This window comes from Nelusetta ayraudi, unplaced genomic scaffold, assembly GCF_046127955.1.
Source record: "Nelusetta ayraudi isolate G7.1 ecotype Tasmania unplaced genomic scaffold, CSIRO-AGI_Nayr_v1 ptg000053l, whole genome shotgun sequence".
NCBI lineage: Eukaryota > Metazoa > Chordata > Actinopteri > Tetraodontiformes > Monacanthidae > Nelusetta > Nelusetta ayraudi.
The window spans coordinates 6843808-6857500 of record NW_027466103.1 but is presented as its reverse complement, the minus strand read 5'-3'; the positions used below and the strand labels follow the sequence as shown (position 1 = coordinate 6857500).

At 45.4% G+C, this 13693-nt stretch overlaps 1 protein-coding gene across 4 annotated transcripts in view; it reads right to left on the bottom strand.

Annotated features, from left to right (window-relative positions):
* The window catches only part of osbpl5 (oxysterol binding protein-like 5), a 35646-nt gene that overhangs the window by 6881 nt on the left and 15072 nt on the right, over nt 1-13693 (bottom strand). For 2 of the 4 annotated variants that reach the window (XM_076038125.1, XM_076038126.1), the window contains 7 exons: nt 7134-7289; nt 6800-6873; nt 5242-5322; nt 4819-4920; nt 4413-4616; nt 3886-3970; nt 3608-3770 (listed from right to left, as the gene is read on the bottom strand). In XM_076038125.1, the coding sequence (XP_075894240.1) occupies nt 3608-3770; nt 3886-3970; nt 4413-4616; nt 4819-4920; nt 5242-5322; nt 6800-6873; nt 7134-7269 (845 nt within the window). In that variant the 5' untranslated portion in view covers nt 7270-7289. The remainder of the gene's footprint in view (nt 1-3607; nt 3771-3885; nt 3971-4412; nt 4617-4818; nt 4921-5241; nt 5323-6799; nt 6874-7133; nt 7290-13693) is intronic. The other 2 variants (XM_076038128.1, XM_076038127.1) reach the window with 1 other exon arrangement.

The following is a 13693-nucleotide window of genomic DNA, read 5'->3' as shown; positions in this document are numbered from 1 at the left end:
CAGCAAAGTGACGCCGCCGCCGCCGCCGCTGCCACTGCTGCTGCTGCTGCTGCTGCTGCTGCTGCTCCATCCTGGCAGCCGACAAGCAGCTCCCAAGTGCTATGATGAGTAAGCACATTTGATGGGTTCCCTGTTAGGACCTCTGCCACTCGGAGGCTTCGGATCTTGAGCAAAGTTTACATGACAGGTAATGGGAGACGCACCGAAGCCTCGTTTTACATCCTTTTTATTCATTCACTGGCTTGGAGGGTTTATGCTTACAAGAAGGGGGCATACTATGGGTATGCAAACCTATATGCCTCTGTGCATGCACATGTACAAAAAGGTGGGGAAGCTGAGCGACTTTCCAAGCCTCTGACACATCAAACTCTAAGACAAAACCTCTGATCAGCCTGAGCCTCGGACAACCAGGACAGAGGAGCAAATCATCGGCCGAAGGGCGAGTCAGACTGGGAGAGTGGCTGGGACGTCAGGATGAAATGGAGAGTTCAAAGGAAGAAAAAAACATGGTTGTCGTGTTCCCTCCGTGTCACAAGACAGGAAGTGGACGTGCCTAAAAATACGAGGCAGAGACACTCGGACAAACGGCAGCAGGACAGAAAATAAAGCATGTCTCAACTGGCAGAGAGGCCACAGATCCTGCTCTCCTCACAAACACACAGAGGCCAAGCTCAAGATAAATATGGCACACGTCACATGCTTTAACCCACAAGCAGTTATGTTGTTTTTTTTGTATGTTCACAGACACAAGGACAGCAACTTATTGTGAGAGGGAGAGAGCTCGATTTCCCATACGTCCGAGGGGCGAGACGCACGGCAGCAGGATCCACATTCCTGCACACACAGTCAATCGCTGAGCAACCAACACGACCTGAGCAGAGGAAGCTCGCCTTACCTCAGAGACAAACAGCATTCAGACGACCGCCTCCCACAGTGATCTCAACACTACTGACGGTGGAAGCAGTAAATCCAAACACAGGCGGTGTCTGCGCTCGGCTCCTCTCCTTCTCTCTGCGCCTTTATTTCTCCTTTTTTTAATCCTACTCACTGACAAATGGAGTTGCTTTCCTTCCCTACGACTACACACAGACACACCTGCTTCCTCAGTGAGTGTTAGCGTGCTGTTGTCAGTGTGCCAGTGTGTTTGCCTTTGTGTGTGTGTGTGTGTGTGTGCGCAAGCTCTGAGCGGCTACGCGTCTCCCTCTCTTTTCCGGGCGGTGTGTGTTACATACACTAGTGAACGTTACTGCCCCTCTGACAGTCATGTGACCGCACGGGCCGCTTTCATTGGCTGGTAGAGGAGCAGGAGGGGTTGGGGGGGAAGGACGGCCGTGGGGAGGGCTCAGCCGTCAGCAGGGTGGAGGGAGAGGAGAGGGGGGATGTTTCCCAGCAGTGAAACACAAACCAGGAAGCAGGGAAATATTCAAACACTGCAATAAAAACTATTGCATAATAATTCAATTTCACCATGGGGACGAATAGACACATCTATCACATATCTACGGTGGCTATGGAGACATTTTCTGCAGATTTTGGATCATTTTTGAAAAGGAGAGCAACTTGTACTGACCCTGCTTGGTTCCATGAGGCTCGTGGATAAAGACAAAGCTCAAGACAATCAATAAAATAGTGCTTTCAATTGTATTTTTACACTCATATTCTACAGGTTGCAAACTATTTGGACTGACTTCAACACAAAGTCAAGGCAAGTAGGCGTTTACTCGCTTCACTGTTAAAACACTAAAGTGGGTTTAATGACAACGTTACATCCCACTGTGCTCATCGACCATTTCAGTACAAGAGAAGTGCTGGAATGCTGGTAAATAATTACACGCTGCAGTCCATCAACAGAAAATTGCATAATGCACTGACGCCTGTTTTCGTCCCACACTCCGATGATTCTGTTGAAGCCACCAGAGAATATTGCTCCATTTCAATAAGAAAAGCAATCCAACAACAAGAGGAAAATATTTGCGGGCATAACGTTAATTCATTTAGTGGCTTTTGATTGTATATGAGATGCAAATCTATCGCACAAGAACAACTGTTTCTGAAGTTGCATAGCATGACGATCCATCCATATCTGCATTTTCTACCATTTACCACGCATTCAGGGAGAAATTCTAGGAGCTTCTTCCGATGCTCTGGCAAGAGACGTTCCACTTAGAAGAGCCAGAGTCACACACTCTTGCTTATGAGGGTGTGTAACAGCCAATTATGGTGATGTTAAAATGTTAAGTGAAAATTATGGGTTTGTATTTTCTACTAACCAAACGCCCCCCCCCAGTCAATCCATCACAGCTGTTCCTGTTTTTAAGGTGTATACACCAAAGCAAACAACAACAACAACCCAATTTCAAAATAGGGTACGTGATTGTTTGGAGGGTCCACAGAGTCTAAACTGTAATTAGGAGAGCATCTATTCTCCTCTAACTCCATCACTTGCGATGTCACAGCAGGATACATAATTATATTTGAACACTATTTACACTTTTCCTGCGCAAACCTATTAGCACAGTCACGATAAACGGTGCTAGCTCAAGGGTTGATGGAGCTTAATGTTGCAGTCCGTGGAAATTAAATATTGAATCCAGTTAACATGCGCGGCTCTTATGTGCAATAATAACTTAGACAGAGGAGAGCAGAATTTAATCATCCTGTAGTGCAATCTAATAGTGATCTGACATCATCGACACCATCACGGTAATGTTCCGACACATCAAAGGTGAGTTTTAATAATGATGGCACATTAGTATCCCGTGATGCTTATTTGATCAGTTAATGTAGGCGTTTATGATTAATGTAATTTAAATCCAAAGCATATACATGCTGAACAACCTTAACAAGGCATAGCTGCATCCGTTTCTAATTTTCCCCCAGTAATCAAAGTGCTATTCTCAGTTACAAGTTTGATGGATATGTTTTTGTCAAACCGGTTTCTTTAGGCAGAATTAATGTGAACACATTATTCATTTGCAGCATAAATCACTACTAACGACCGAGCGTGTTTACATTAGCCGGCCCTCTCACGCAGAGTAATTGCCAGTGGCGGAGACGCAGCGTTAAAACTAGATGAATCGCATCTACTAAGCTAGCATAATATCTATTTATCATGAAATGCATGGCAGTATTCATGAGCAGATGAGCTCATTATACAGTCCATTATGAAGAGAGACAGTGCATTGGGAGCGAAAAATGAGAGCATAACTTCACTTTTTAGCTCTGCAGTTCCTAAAAATGTGACAGGAAAGGCATGAAATGTGACAGGAAAGAGTGAAAAACTGGCAACGGAAAAAAATAAATAAAATAAATAAATAAAAAATAAATAAATCACATTAGCCCGTCAATTAACAAGTGCAGCACTTTAAAGTGGGATTACAGCAAGCAGATTATTAAATACCTAAAAATAGTGCATGCAAATTTATGACGTCCTAACATTAGAGGTTGGAACTGAGGCGTCCAGTTCCTGAGATCTCAGATGCAATGAGGTGAGGCAATGATGTTGAGGGCTTATCAGGTTCTTGTTGTTTAAAGTAGTGATGGCCGATTGGATGTGAAATGATGACTGAGTTTGTTTGTGAGGCCCTCGGCTGAGTTGGCTGCTTACTGTAAAAGATCTGCGTCATTGAGCGCACTGGCCTGCAGCAGGTGGAGGAAATGGGAAGACTCGGAAGACGTGCTGATGTCTGCCTCTCGCCCGGCTTTGGCCGTCAGCTTGTAGAGGCTGGAGCAGCTGAGAGCCAGCTCCAAAGCATCCATCCAGCAGCGGCCTGTGGAGACAGACACCATTTGGAGATGAGAAAGGAAAGGAAACCAGCTCCCACGGCAGCTGCAATTTGTCGCAATGTATAATAAAGAACATCGAGAGAGAGAGGAAACCCTCACCGTCCGACTCCGATGCAGCACGGAAGATCAGGTAGTTGCTGGGGAGAGGCTGTGTGATGGAGCCAACATTCTCTCCCTTGGGACCCTGAGCATATGGATGGAACAGTGAGTCATACTTGATGCCAATTCAGCCAGACTGGACCGACAGAAAGTAGCGGCTCTCCTAGGGGCTCACACAGCATAGTGGAGCATTAGACAGAACTGAAAGGCCCTGACAGAAACCTGTGTGTTAATCATGAAAATAAAATCAATCCAGGCTGAGCAAAACTGTCTTTAATCCTGGAGCACACATCACGTCAGCATCTTCACACAGGGATGCCGACTTCACTGATAATTCAACGCCCTTTTGTTCTTTAATTGTACGTGGCTATTCCAATACCGCCACTGACGCTGTGTAAAGGTACTACCACCAGGGGGCGACCAAGTGACATTTTTCCAATTTTTGTGAGACAAGAGGGTAGGGAGGAGAAGGGGACTGCAAGAGACAGAGGACATGATCACAGTCCCATTTGCACATTTAAACTGACCTTGACAGCCCAGATGGATTTCTCCAGCGGGTGGTAGAGTTTAAAGCAGAAGCCATCCTTCTTGGAGGGTCTCTCAATCAGCTTGCACGCACTCAGCAAGACTGTGCCCACCCAGTGATCCGCTTTGGGGGTCTTGTAGATCAACAGCACGCCTGGCTTCAGGCAGCACCACAGCTTAGTCCAGCTCTTCAAAGAGCCGCGGATCTGTGGGTTTCGTGAGGCAGCGAGTGGACGTCAGAATTGAGCAGGAAAACATTTATTCTATAGAAATCATATTCAAGGCACAAAGACTGAAGAATATATTAATACATACAAACAGGTTATTTCTTTTCACAGAATTCTAGCTCGTTGTAAGCAAGCAAAAGGAGTCTGACACACAGACTACAACTACATTACATATTCACACCTTTAGCCAGTTGGACATGATGACAACACTGGGATCCTTTAGTGCACTGAACAGTTCTTTAGCTGCTCGTTTCTTCTCTTGCCTGTAGTTCTGCTTTTGGAGCTGAAACACAGGAAAACCCAAACGCACGAATGACTCATCAGTCCCACTGCCATCAAAAAAAAAATAAAAAAAGAATTTGCAAGAACAAACACTAGGGGGAAGCAAAGTCAAACCGGTGTAAGCAGTTACATGCTGACGTGGTAGTGTTCAATAATTTAAAACATTGGGAATTAATGCATATTTAGGTTCCTCAAAGAGTTCAGGTGCATTTTAGCAGCAGAGCTGTGAAGACAGTAATGGCTTAATGGCCAGCACAGCAATTAACGCTGATAATGCCAAACACTTGGCATAATCCCTTGATTGCACAGAAAGGAGGAGTACCTTGAGAGACTCCTTCCGAGCCAACTTCTCTGTGGGGGAGGGGCACTCCTTGTCAACACCATTAAACATCCTGGTCTCAGACTGGAGGATGAAAAGAAAATCAATGATGAGGAAGAGGAGGAGGCTGTACACATGTTTCAATGAACACCGCCTTTCAACAGTGTGAGATTGAACACAAAAAAACAAAAAACAAAAAAAGAAACAAGAAACTAAATGGCCCAGATGTTGGAGTCGGTACTTTTCTGGCCACTTCTTGTGTGTTGCATAACACAACAGCAACAGAGTTATGAGCACACGGTTAGAATTACAAGTTGACAATGAAAGCAGCCACGCGTGTGTATCAAAACAGCACAGACTTCAGATCTTACGACGTTTGCTGACACACACACACACACACACACACACACACACACACATACAGGTCTGGCAGCGGGTGGGTGCCACTTCCAATGTGTGGGTGCAGCTTGGCCGACAGGCTGCTTCTGGTGTTTTGACCACAAACCCACTGGCTGTCAGTCTGGCAGCGATTCACTCATGTTCAGTTTTCTCCGAGCACCAAAACATAAAGACCTCAGTGGTTAATGCTGTCCTAGTTTTGGTTCCACACTAATTTTAGCAGGTGTCTTTGTTTTGTTGTAACACATAATTTCAATCATACGTGCATACAGTACATAAAGCTGCAGCACACGGGTTAGAACAAATCAGACGATCCACGTTGTGTTTCCTCTGCGGCTGTCCATACTGTGCACAACAGTAAAGCAAAGCCCCACAGTTTAACCTCCCTGGGTTTTTAGTTTAGTTAAACACTACATGGGACACGGGTTAAAGCTGCACAGTTAATTACTTTGCGTGTAACTAGCCAATGCAGTGAGACAAGGCAGGACAAGACAAAGTGATACAGACAAGACAAGGTGACAAATAGTTGTTTAAGGCGTGTATGTTTTTTAGTGTAAAAGCTCTTGGATGATATTTTTGCAGATTACGCTCAACATGAAGTGTTTTGTGATTTGAGACAACACCAAACTGTTACAAGTATTTCAGCTTAAAGGGCTGAAACGGTTGTGTAAATACAGTTCCATAGGTGCACAAGCTCAATCTGTGAATTTATATATTTAATGGATATTCATTCACAGATGTATCTCATCTGAATAAATGTATTCCACCTACTCTAAAACTCTCTGTCTGTGTTGCTCTTGTAGACACGAGACAAGGAGCTGCCACAGAACCAGCCCGTTTATTTGAGGTGCCAAAAAAATGGCTTGTGGTGAAGACACAGTTCCCACCATGGCCCTGTCAGGTGATCGGCTTTTGCATGGCTGTTTTCAGTTCATTACTGGTCATTAGTATTAACGAAAGAATAAAAGCTTCACTCAAACTGAACCCCAAATGACTCCACCGCAAAAACAAATCAATGATCCGTACACAGAAAATCTCGACGTTTCGTGGTACTTATGGAGAAAGATAAGTGGAGAAGGGGACTCGTGAGAATTTGAAAAGGAGCTCAGTCAGATTCATCTCAGCCATTGAGGGGCTGCCCAATCAGGGGCTGTGTTCTTACCTTACTGCTTGGTGATTGGGCAGGACTTAGTTCATTATTCAGCATGGAGAGACCGTTCCTGTCGGTCTCACTGCCTGGTGGGAACCCACAACAACACAAAGTTACACACAAATGAGCTCTGCGAACAGACCTGCTGACAGACAGTTAAAGCACCACAGCAGCAGCAGCAGCAGCAGCAGCAGCAGCAGCAGCAGCAGAGGTTGTTGGTTTTGTTGGACAACATACAGAGCAGCACAACAGCCGAGCTTCTCACCGGAATCCTTTGTAAGAATTTTACAAGAACATTGCCCTGAATTCTGTCTGCATTTCAACGTTGGCCTGTAGGTCTTCTTACCTGGGCTGAGGTTGTAGAGGTCGTTGTCGCCTCCGAACGACAGATTGCGGGTGAGGGTGGGGGGGTCAATTGTGGGAGGGGACGAGGCATTGGGGGAGAGAGAAAACCTCCGATGGAATAAATTCTCTTCCTTCATCCTGACTTCCTGCTGGTCCCCTGGAGAGAGAAATAGAAAAAAAACAGGACATGAAGGCAATTTCATATGTTTTTCTTTTTCCAATCAGGTGAAAGTCAGATTTGAAAAAATATATTAAGGTTGCCTTGTCATGAATAAACTAACTTGGATTTGAGTTATTCTGAGCTTTCAATCAATCAATCTAAATCACATCCAAAGGCGTCTCAAAGCGCTTTGTACAATCAGAGGAAAAATCAACTGGGCCCCCAGAGCAAGCAAGGTGCAACAGTAGCCAGGAAAAACTCCCCTGTGGGAAGAAACCTAGAGCAGATCCAGACTCCTGAGGGCCGTCATCTGCTTATGAACAGTTGGGGTGAGAAGGAAATACTAAACATGAAGGGAGAAAGAATAAAATTCGTATAAAAGGTATATGCTAAGACCAACGGTTAGAATTAAATCTAAAGCATGATTACGTTTATGAGTGGGAGCATTCACAACTTGAAGGAATCCTAAAGTTTGATTTAAATTGGGAACTCCGACTGACTCTCCCAACGTAAATATTCAAGTCTGCTATCACTATAAACTCATCCTTAGTTATTGCTTTGACTGACTCCTGCCTCCCATCAGACAGTGTGGAGGCTTATTCTATTTTTTTCCTGCTCTGCAACACTAACAAGGACTTACTGTACCAGGACATGTTTGCCCGTCCACAGAATAGCATCGTGTCAGACTGTGACACAGTCCAGTTTGCACATTGTCACCTCCTCCAAGTCATCCAATCTGAGCCTGAAAGAACACCTCCAACATCACTGTGGCAACCTACTCCATCCTCCTCCTGCATCTACAGGCTGCAGTCCAGAGGACAGTAGGAGAGTAATCAATTACAATCTGTTCAACGCTTCACGTTGACAGACTGTTCATAAGTGGATCCGCAGCTTCACGTTGCAGCTATATGGCTGCAAATTAGCTCCATCTTTCAGTGGTTTTCTTATGGGCACATAAGGAACCCATCTACACCTGGATGGAGCTTGAGAACATTCCGCCTCCCTCCCACCTAAAGGTATCTGACGACTTCAGACACACCCTGGTCAAGACAGTAGTACTTGTCTTCACATTCGCTTTGTGACAGCCGATTGCACCATGTACACACAAAGTCAGTTAAGAAACACCTCAGAACAGGAAGCCGCCGAGAGCAAGAAATCGCCTCGGCAACACTGCCACTCCCGTCGGCTGAGCGCAACTGTTGACGAGCTCAGTTTGGCCACGATGCACCGCCGCCGAGGGACACCGATGTTCCCAGACGGATCGTTACACTCGGCCGAACGGACGGCGAGCTGATCACGGCAAATTGGAAGCAGATGGCGACGCAGCGAGGTGCATCAAAAGCAGCAGGTGGCCACACCGCTGCAATCCGACGTCGCTCCGATCAGACCTGTTCGGTTTCATTCAGCTTTTCTCCTGTGCACAAGCGTCAACCGAGACCCTCTGACTCCTCGCCCACTCGTCCTCCAGAACTACGTTCAAGAGCAACGTGTAAAAATAAATTCATTCATAGAACCCTTTAGCGGATGAGTCAGTCTTTGTTATTGCACTCAAAAACAATTCGCCTACGTACTTTGTCAGATCACGCTGGTATGTTGCAAAAGAACTAGAATGAAAAAAATGTTATTCTTACAATTAAAAGATTCCAGAGATGCGACAAGCTGAAGGTCCCTTTCATGAGGAAAATTTCTCAATATGCAAGCACACTCACATCCGCTTGGCAGTGCCAGCACTCACTGCTTCCCTGCATTTATGTGACTCATTTTCTCCGACCACAACCTGAACCGCCCGATCTCGCAATCTCCTGTCCGCCGTCCTCTCTTTTACGCCCTCCGGCCCCCTCGTCCTTTGCAAAGGGCAGCAGTGAGCTGCCAAGATATGAGGAAGAAAAGGTAGGTAGGTAGAAAAAGGAGCCTTATTATTTGTCCTTGTGGGCCAGGTCTATAAATAGCAAATTGGTTGCTGCAGCAGCAGCAGCGCACACATGCATATGCAGCACCGTGGAGGACCCCCCCCCCCAACCACACACACACACCCTCAAGTGTGGTGCAGGCTGCATCAAATAGCATGAAGGGTTACAACACAGGCGACACGACGGGCCGTGCAGCTGCAAACTGGCCATCACACCGAGGGAAGTAATACCATCTGCAGACAAGGCCCATAAGCAGGTCAAGATGTGGGCAGACATGCAGACTGACGAGGAGGAGGAGGAGGAGGAGGAGGAGGAGGATGAGGAGGAGGATGATGAGGGGGAGGATGAAGAGGAAGAGGAGGGGGCGGCCGCAGCAGCAGCAGCTGGGGAGGTTTATTAGAAGAAGGCCGGACATATTATGCAGTCTGGAAGCAGCATGGGTGTGGAATCCATGCATGCTTAATGTGTTTGTGCTTAGTATGCGTCTGACAGCGGAGGCCGTACCCACTGTGTGTGTGTGTGTGTGTGTGTGTGTGTGAGTGTGTGTGTGTGTGTGTGTGAGAGTGAGTTGAATAAGGTCAAGTGTATGGCCTGCAAGTGTGTGATTGTGTGTGTGTGTGTGTGTGTGTGTGTGTGTACGGCTGCCTTGCTGCTGCAGACTGAAGGCAGGATTACACAAGGGGCACAACGTGGAGCCAAGACGGAGAAACAAAATGCTGCCATGCAACTTGCCAGCTCAAGCTTCAAGTGGTGGAGCGACTGAGCGACTGAGCGAGCGAGTGAGTGAGTGAGCGAGTGAGCGAGCGAGCGAGTGAGATCGCAGCGAGCCACGACTGGAGTGCACGTCCCGCAACCGCCTGGCTGGGTGTGTCGCCGCCGCTGGAGCATCCGGCCAAATGTGAAATCTGGTCCATAAATCAGCTTTTGTTCCAGTGAGATGCTGAAACACAGTTTTGTGCAACGCGTGATGAAATCAACAGTTGACGTGTGACACATTTCCCAGGAATCATGATCACCTCGTGCTATCTTTTCAGACATCTGCATGGACATTTTATTATTGACCCATGTTCCCGTGGGTGTGTGAAGAGAAAAGTGAAAGCAAATACGCAATGTCTGACAGAACACAGTGAGAATAAAGTGACCGGACATCTACAGCTGATGGTTATTTTTACATGCATAATGAGCCACTTTTACCTCACAAATTATTTATGACAATCGTATAAGGAATCCGTTTCGGCCTAAACCACTACTCTGCTCTTCAATGAACCTTCCATTTCCTCATGAAACACAAAGTGATTGGTGCCGCGAAATAAAAAGAGATTTGAATTTTTCTATGTGAATTGCATTTTTTTCTCGATACTGAATGTTTAAGACACAAGAAAATGTAAAAGAAAAATGGATGAACAGCTATTTTCAGGGGTGCATGTGTGTGAGACAAAGCAAGTGCGGTTGTTTGTGGTCAAGTGACAGAGTTTGCACTTGCACTGATGATACACATTTACATTTGATGAATATATTTGGGTAATATGGAACGTATCCTATATCTCACTTTAAAAAAGAAAATCAATCGATGCTGTCAACTAAGTTAGAGTAGCTACAGTAGGAAGGCATAGAAGCTAAATGTAATAGTAAAATATGTCACAACAGAAGGTGTGGAGAGAGAGAGAAACTAAGAATGCAATTCAAGGGTATTTATAAGGATCCCTTGGGTCCAAAAAGTACCACTGCTGTGAACTGCACCCAAAGTTTGCCAGGAGAGACTAACACACTAACATAAACTTCCAGACTTCCAGCAACCACAGTGGTGCTATGCAGGTGCTAGGCTAATATTTGTCCGGCGATAGGAACTTCTTGTGGAAAAGATAACAGTCAGGTAGCAGCAGACAACAGATAAGACAGCAGCTGATAAACACTCCTGCGTCAAACATTAACATTGAACTATGAAAAGCAGGACAGTCAACAACAGAGGATATGACCCTCAGTTACCTTGCTGGGGTAAAAGCAATAGTTTTGCTCTCACGTGGACTGCGCTACTTTTTAGTAATCATTACACCGGCTTGAGTTTCCTCTCCCTCCGACAGGGAGGAGGTCTGGGAGGCATCATGCTGGCACGTCGGAACGCGTACTATTTGCATGCTTGGCTGCTCTACCTAGCACAGATCTCGCTCTCCGTCAGAGATCACAAGGGGCAACCCTGCAGATGTGGAAGCTGATACGGATGAGAAAAATATCGCAGGTGTCAGCAAAACCGAGACGGGTTTGTTGAAGATGCCAGTTTACACAAACAGCTCCGCCGCCCGCAGTGAAACAGAATCTCGCAGAAAGCACACGGCGGCAGCAGGAAATGAGATCATCTCACTGGGTTCAGGCAGCAGGAAAAACAGACATTTTGAGAATGATGCGGCTAATTCTTTAGCTTTTGTTTAAAACCAACTCTTTATGTGCACACTAGACTTAGTCAGGTACAATGACTCCCTGATTGGGATTGAAGTGCTGAGATGAGAGTCACATTGATTGTGTTTTCTTTTGTTTTATTTTTTATCTGCTTTATAAAGTTTTTCATACTTTTTGTTTGCTTTTATATACTATTGAATACAATTTTGATTCATGTTTATTGTGTATGTAACATTTTTGGTGAACCCCCGGAAGAGGAGTAGCAGCTCTGCTGCAGCAAATGGTTATTCTATTAAATAAATAAATAAATAAATAAATGTATGTCTAAAGACAGCGCTCCAGAGACTGTTGGACCAGAAACATCATAACAAATCTATTAAATCCATTCTCCAGGGCACATGGAGTGAGTCCAAATATTATTGCTAAATGTTGCTAAAATTGAATGACAATTAAATACTCATTCAAATTTTGACTCAAGTTGACATAAGCAGAAACAGCTTACTCATTATAGACCACGGTAAGTAGCGGCCTGAGCAGAAGAACCTCGGAAGATCAGAAAACCTTCAACAGTTTCTTCAGGATTAACAGCTAGATAAAGGCGTTATTAAGTATTGAGCTACTTCAACGCTAAACCTGTATTTTGATGACGGCCTTTCCACACCAATTCAATCACTGGGAAATAGGCTTTGGCACAAAAGCAGTGCAAAAACGCTGGTTGCACATTCTAAGGCTGAACACTCTGGTTTTCAAGTGCACCGTCGTGAGCTTTGAGAGTTGTTCTGGCATTTAAATATTGAAGAGGTTCCACCCTGACGCATGTACTCACTCTGCTCGCTTCTTTAAAAATGCAAAGGCATCCAGGAATATACCAACACGCATCTTCTGTCCGACGTTGGCGCAAGGACAATATGCTGAACTGTTAAAAACTAAGTCTATAGGTTTTGCTAGTCTTGGTGCAGGCAACTGAAAATCAACTGTATGTGATATGAGAACATCTTTTGTTTTTTTTAATTGTTCAAATAGGGAGCAGACAAATATAAGAAATGTTTTCTTCTTGCTGCTCCTTTCCAGTTGTGGAGGTGTTGATTTGAAGGGGTAGAGTGCGTATGTATAAATTATGTTGTCCACCTTCATGAACGGAATAAATAAAAAAAAAAGACATCTGATGATAAACAAAAGGAAATAAAGCTAGCTGGAGCTAATCCCTGTCTTGAAAGACAGGCTGAGGCCAGTCGCTTGTCAGCTGAGGAAAATGCTCAATTTGTCCGCAGCGGCGTGAGAGCCACCAAACACTGACTAACACCAACATCAAGCCAGCTGTTGCTAATACGGCGACACAGATTAAATCCAGACACTCCCTCCATCCACTCATCACTCCATCTGCCCTCCTTTTAGCCGCCCCAACACTGTTAACCCCCACCCGTCCCTCCAGTGACAACAGGGCTAACGAATGGCCACATGACCTAGATATACGCCAATGGGCTGCTGACGTACAGTGGGGGCATTAACAATGCAAAACGTGGCACACTGAACACGGTTCAATGCGGGGCAGTGGGAATACATCCAAACACGCTCGTTCACGTTCAGCAGTGAGGTTCTGACTGGAGCGCCGTACCTGCTTTTGCCACTAGGAGGCAAAAGTGAGGCTGCTACATGGGACAATCAAAATAAACTATCACCAGTTTCCATCCGTTTACTGGGGTGCATAAAAAGAAACACCTGTCACCTGCAGATCTAGATTTTCCAAGAGGTTTTCAAAGCACAGCATCACTGATTTATCATTCAAACGTAACGCAAGGGTAAGCGGCGATGAGCGAATTCTGCTACACAAAAGAGGCGTGATCGACATCTCATCAACAATAAAACTGACGCACAATCACAAAACCCTCGTAGCCTTCGGGCTCATTCTCATCCTGCAGCAACACGCGCGCTGTCAAGATGAGAAAGTCAAAATCTAATCAGCTCTCACTGCAGCGTTTCAGCAGCCAAGCACCTTGTTTTCAATGCAGAGTCGAGTGGAGAGGGGGTGGGGGGGGTTCTCTCTGCTTTATTGCTAAGATCTGGGCAATGTACTGCGGTGCAAGTTCTGACAAATTT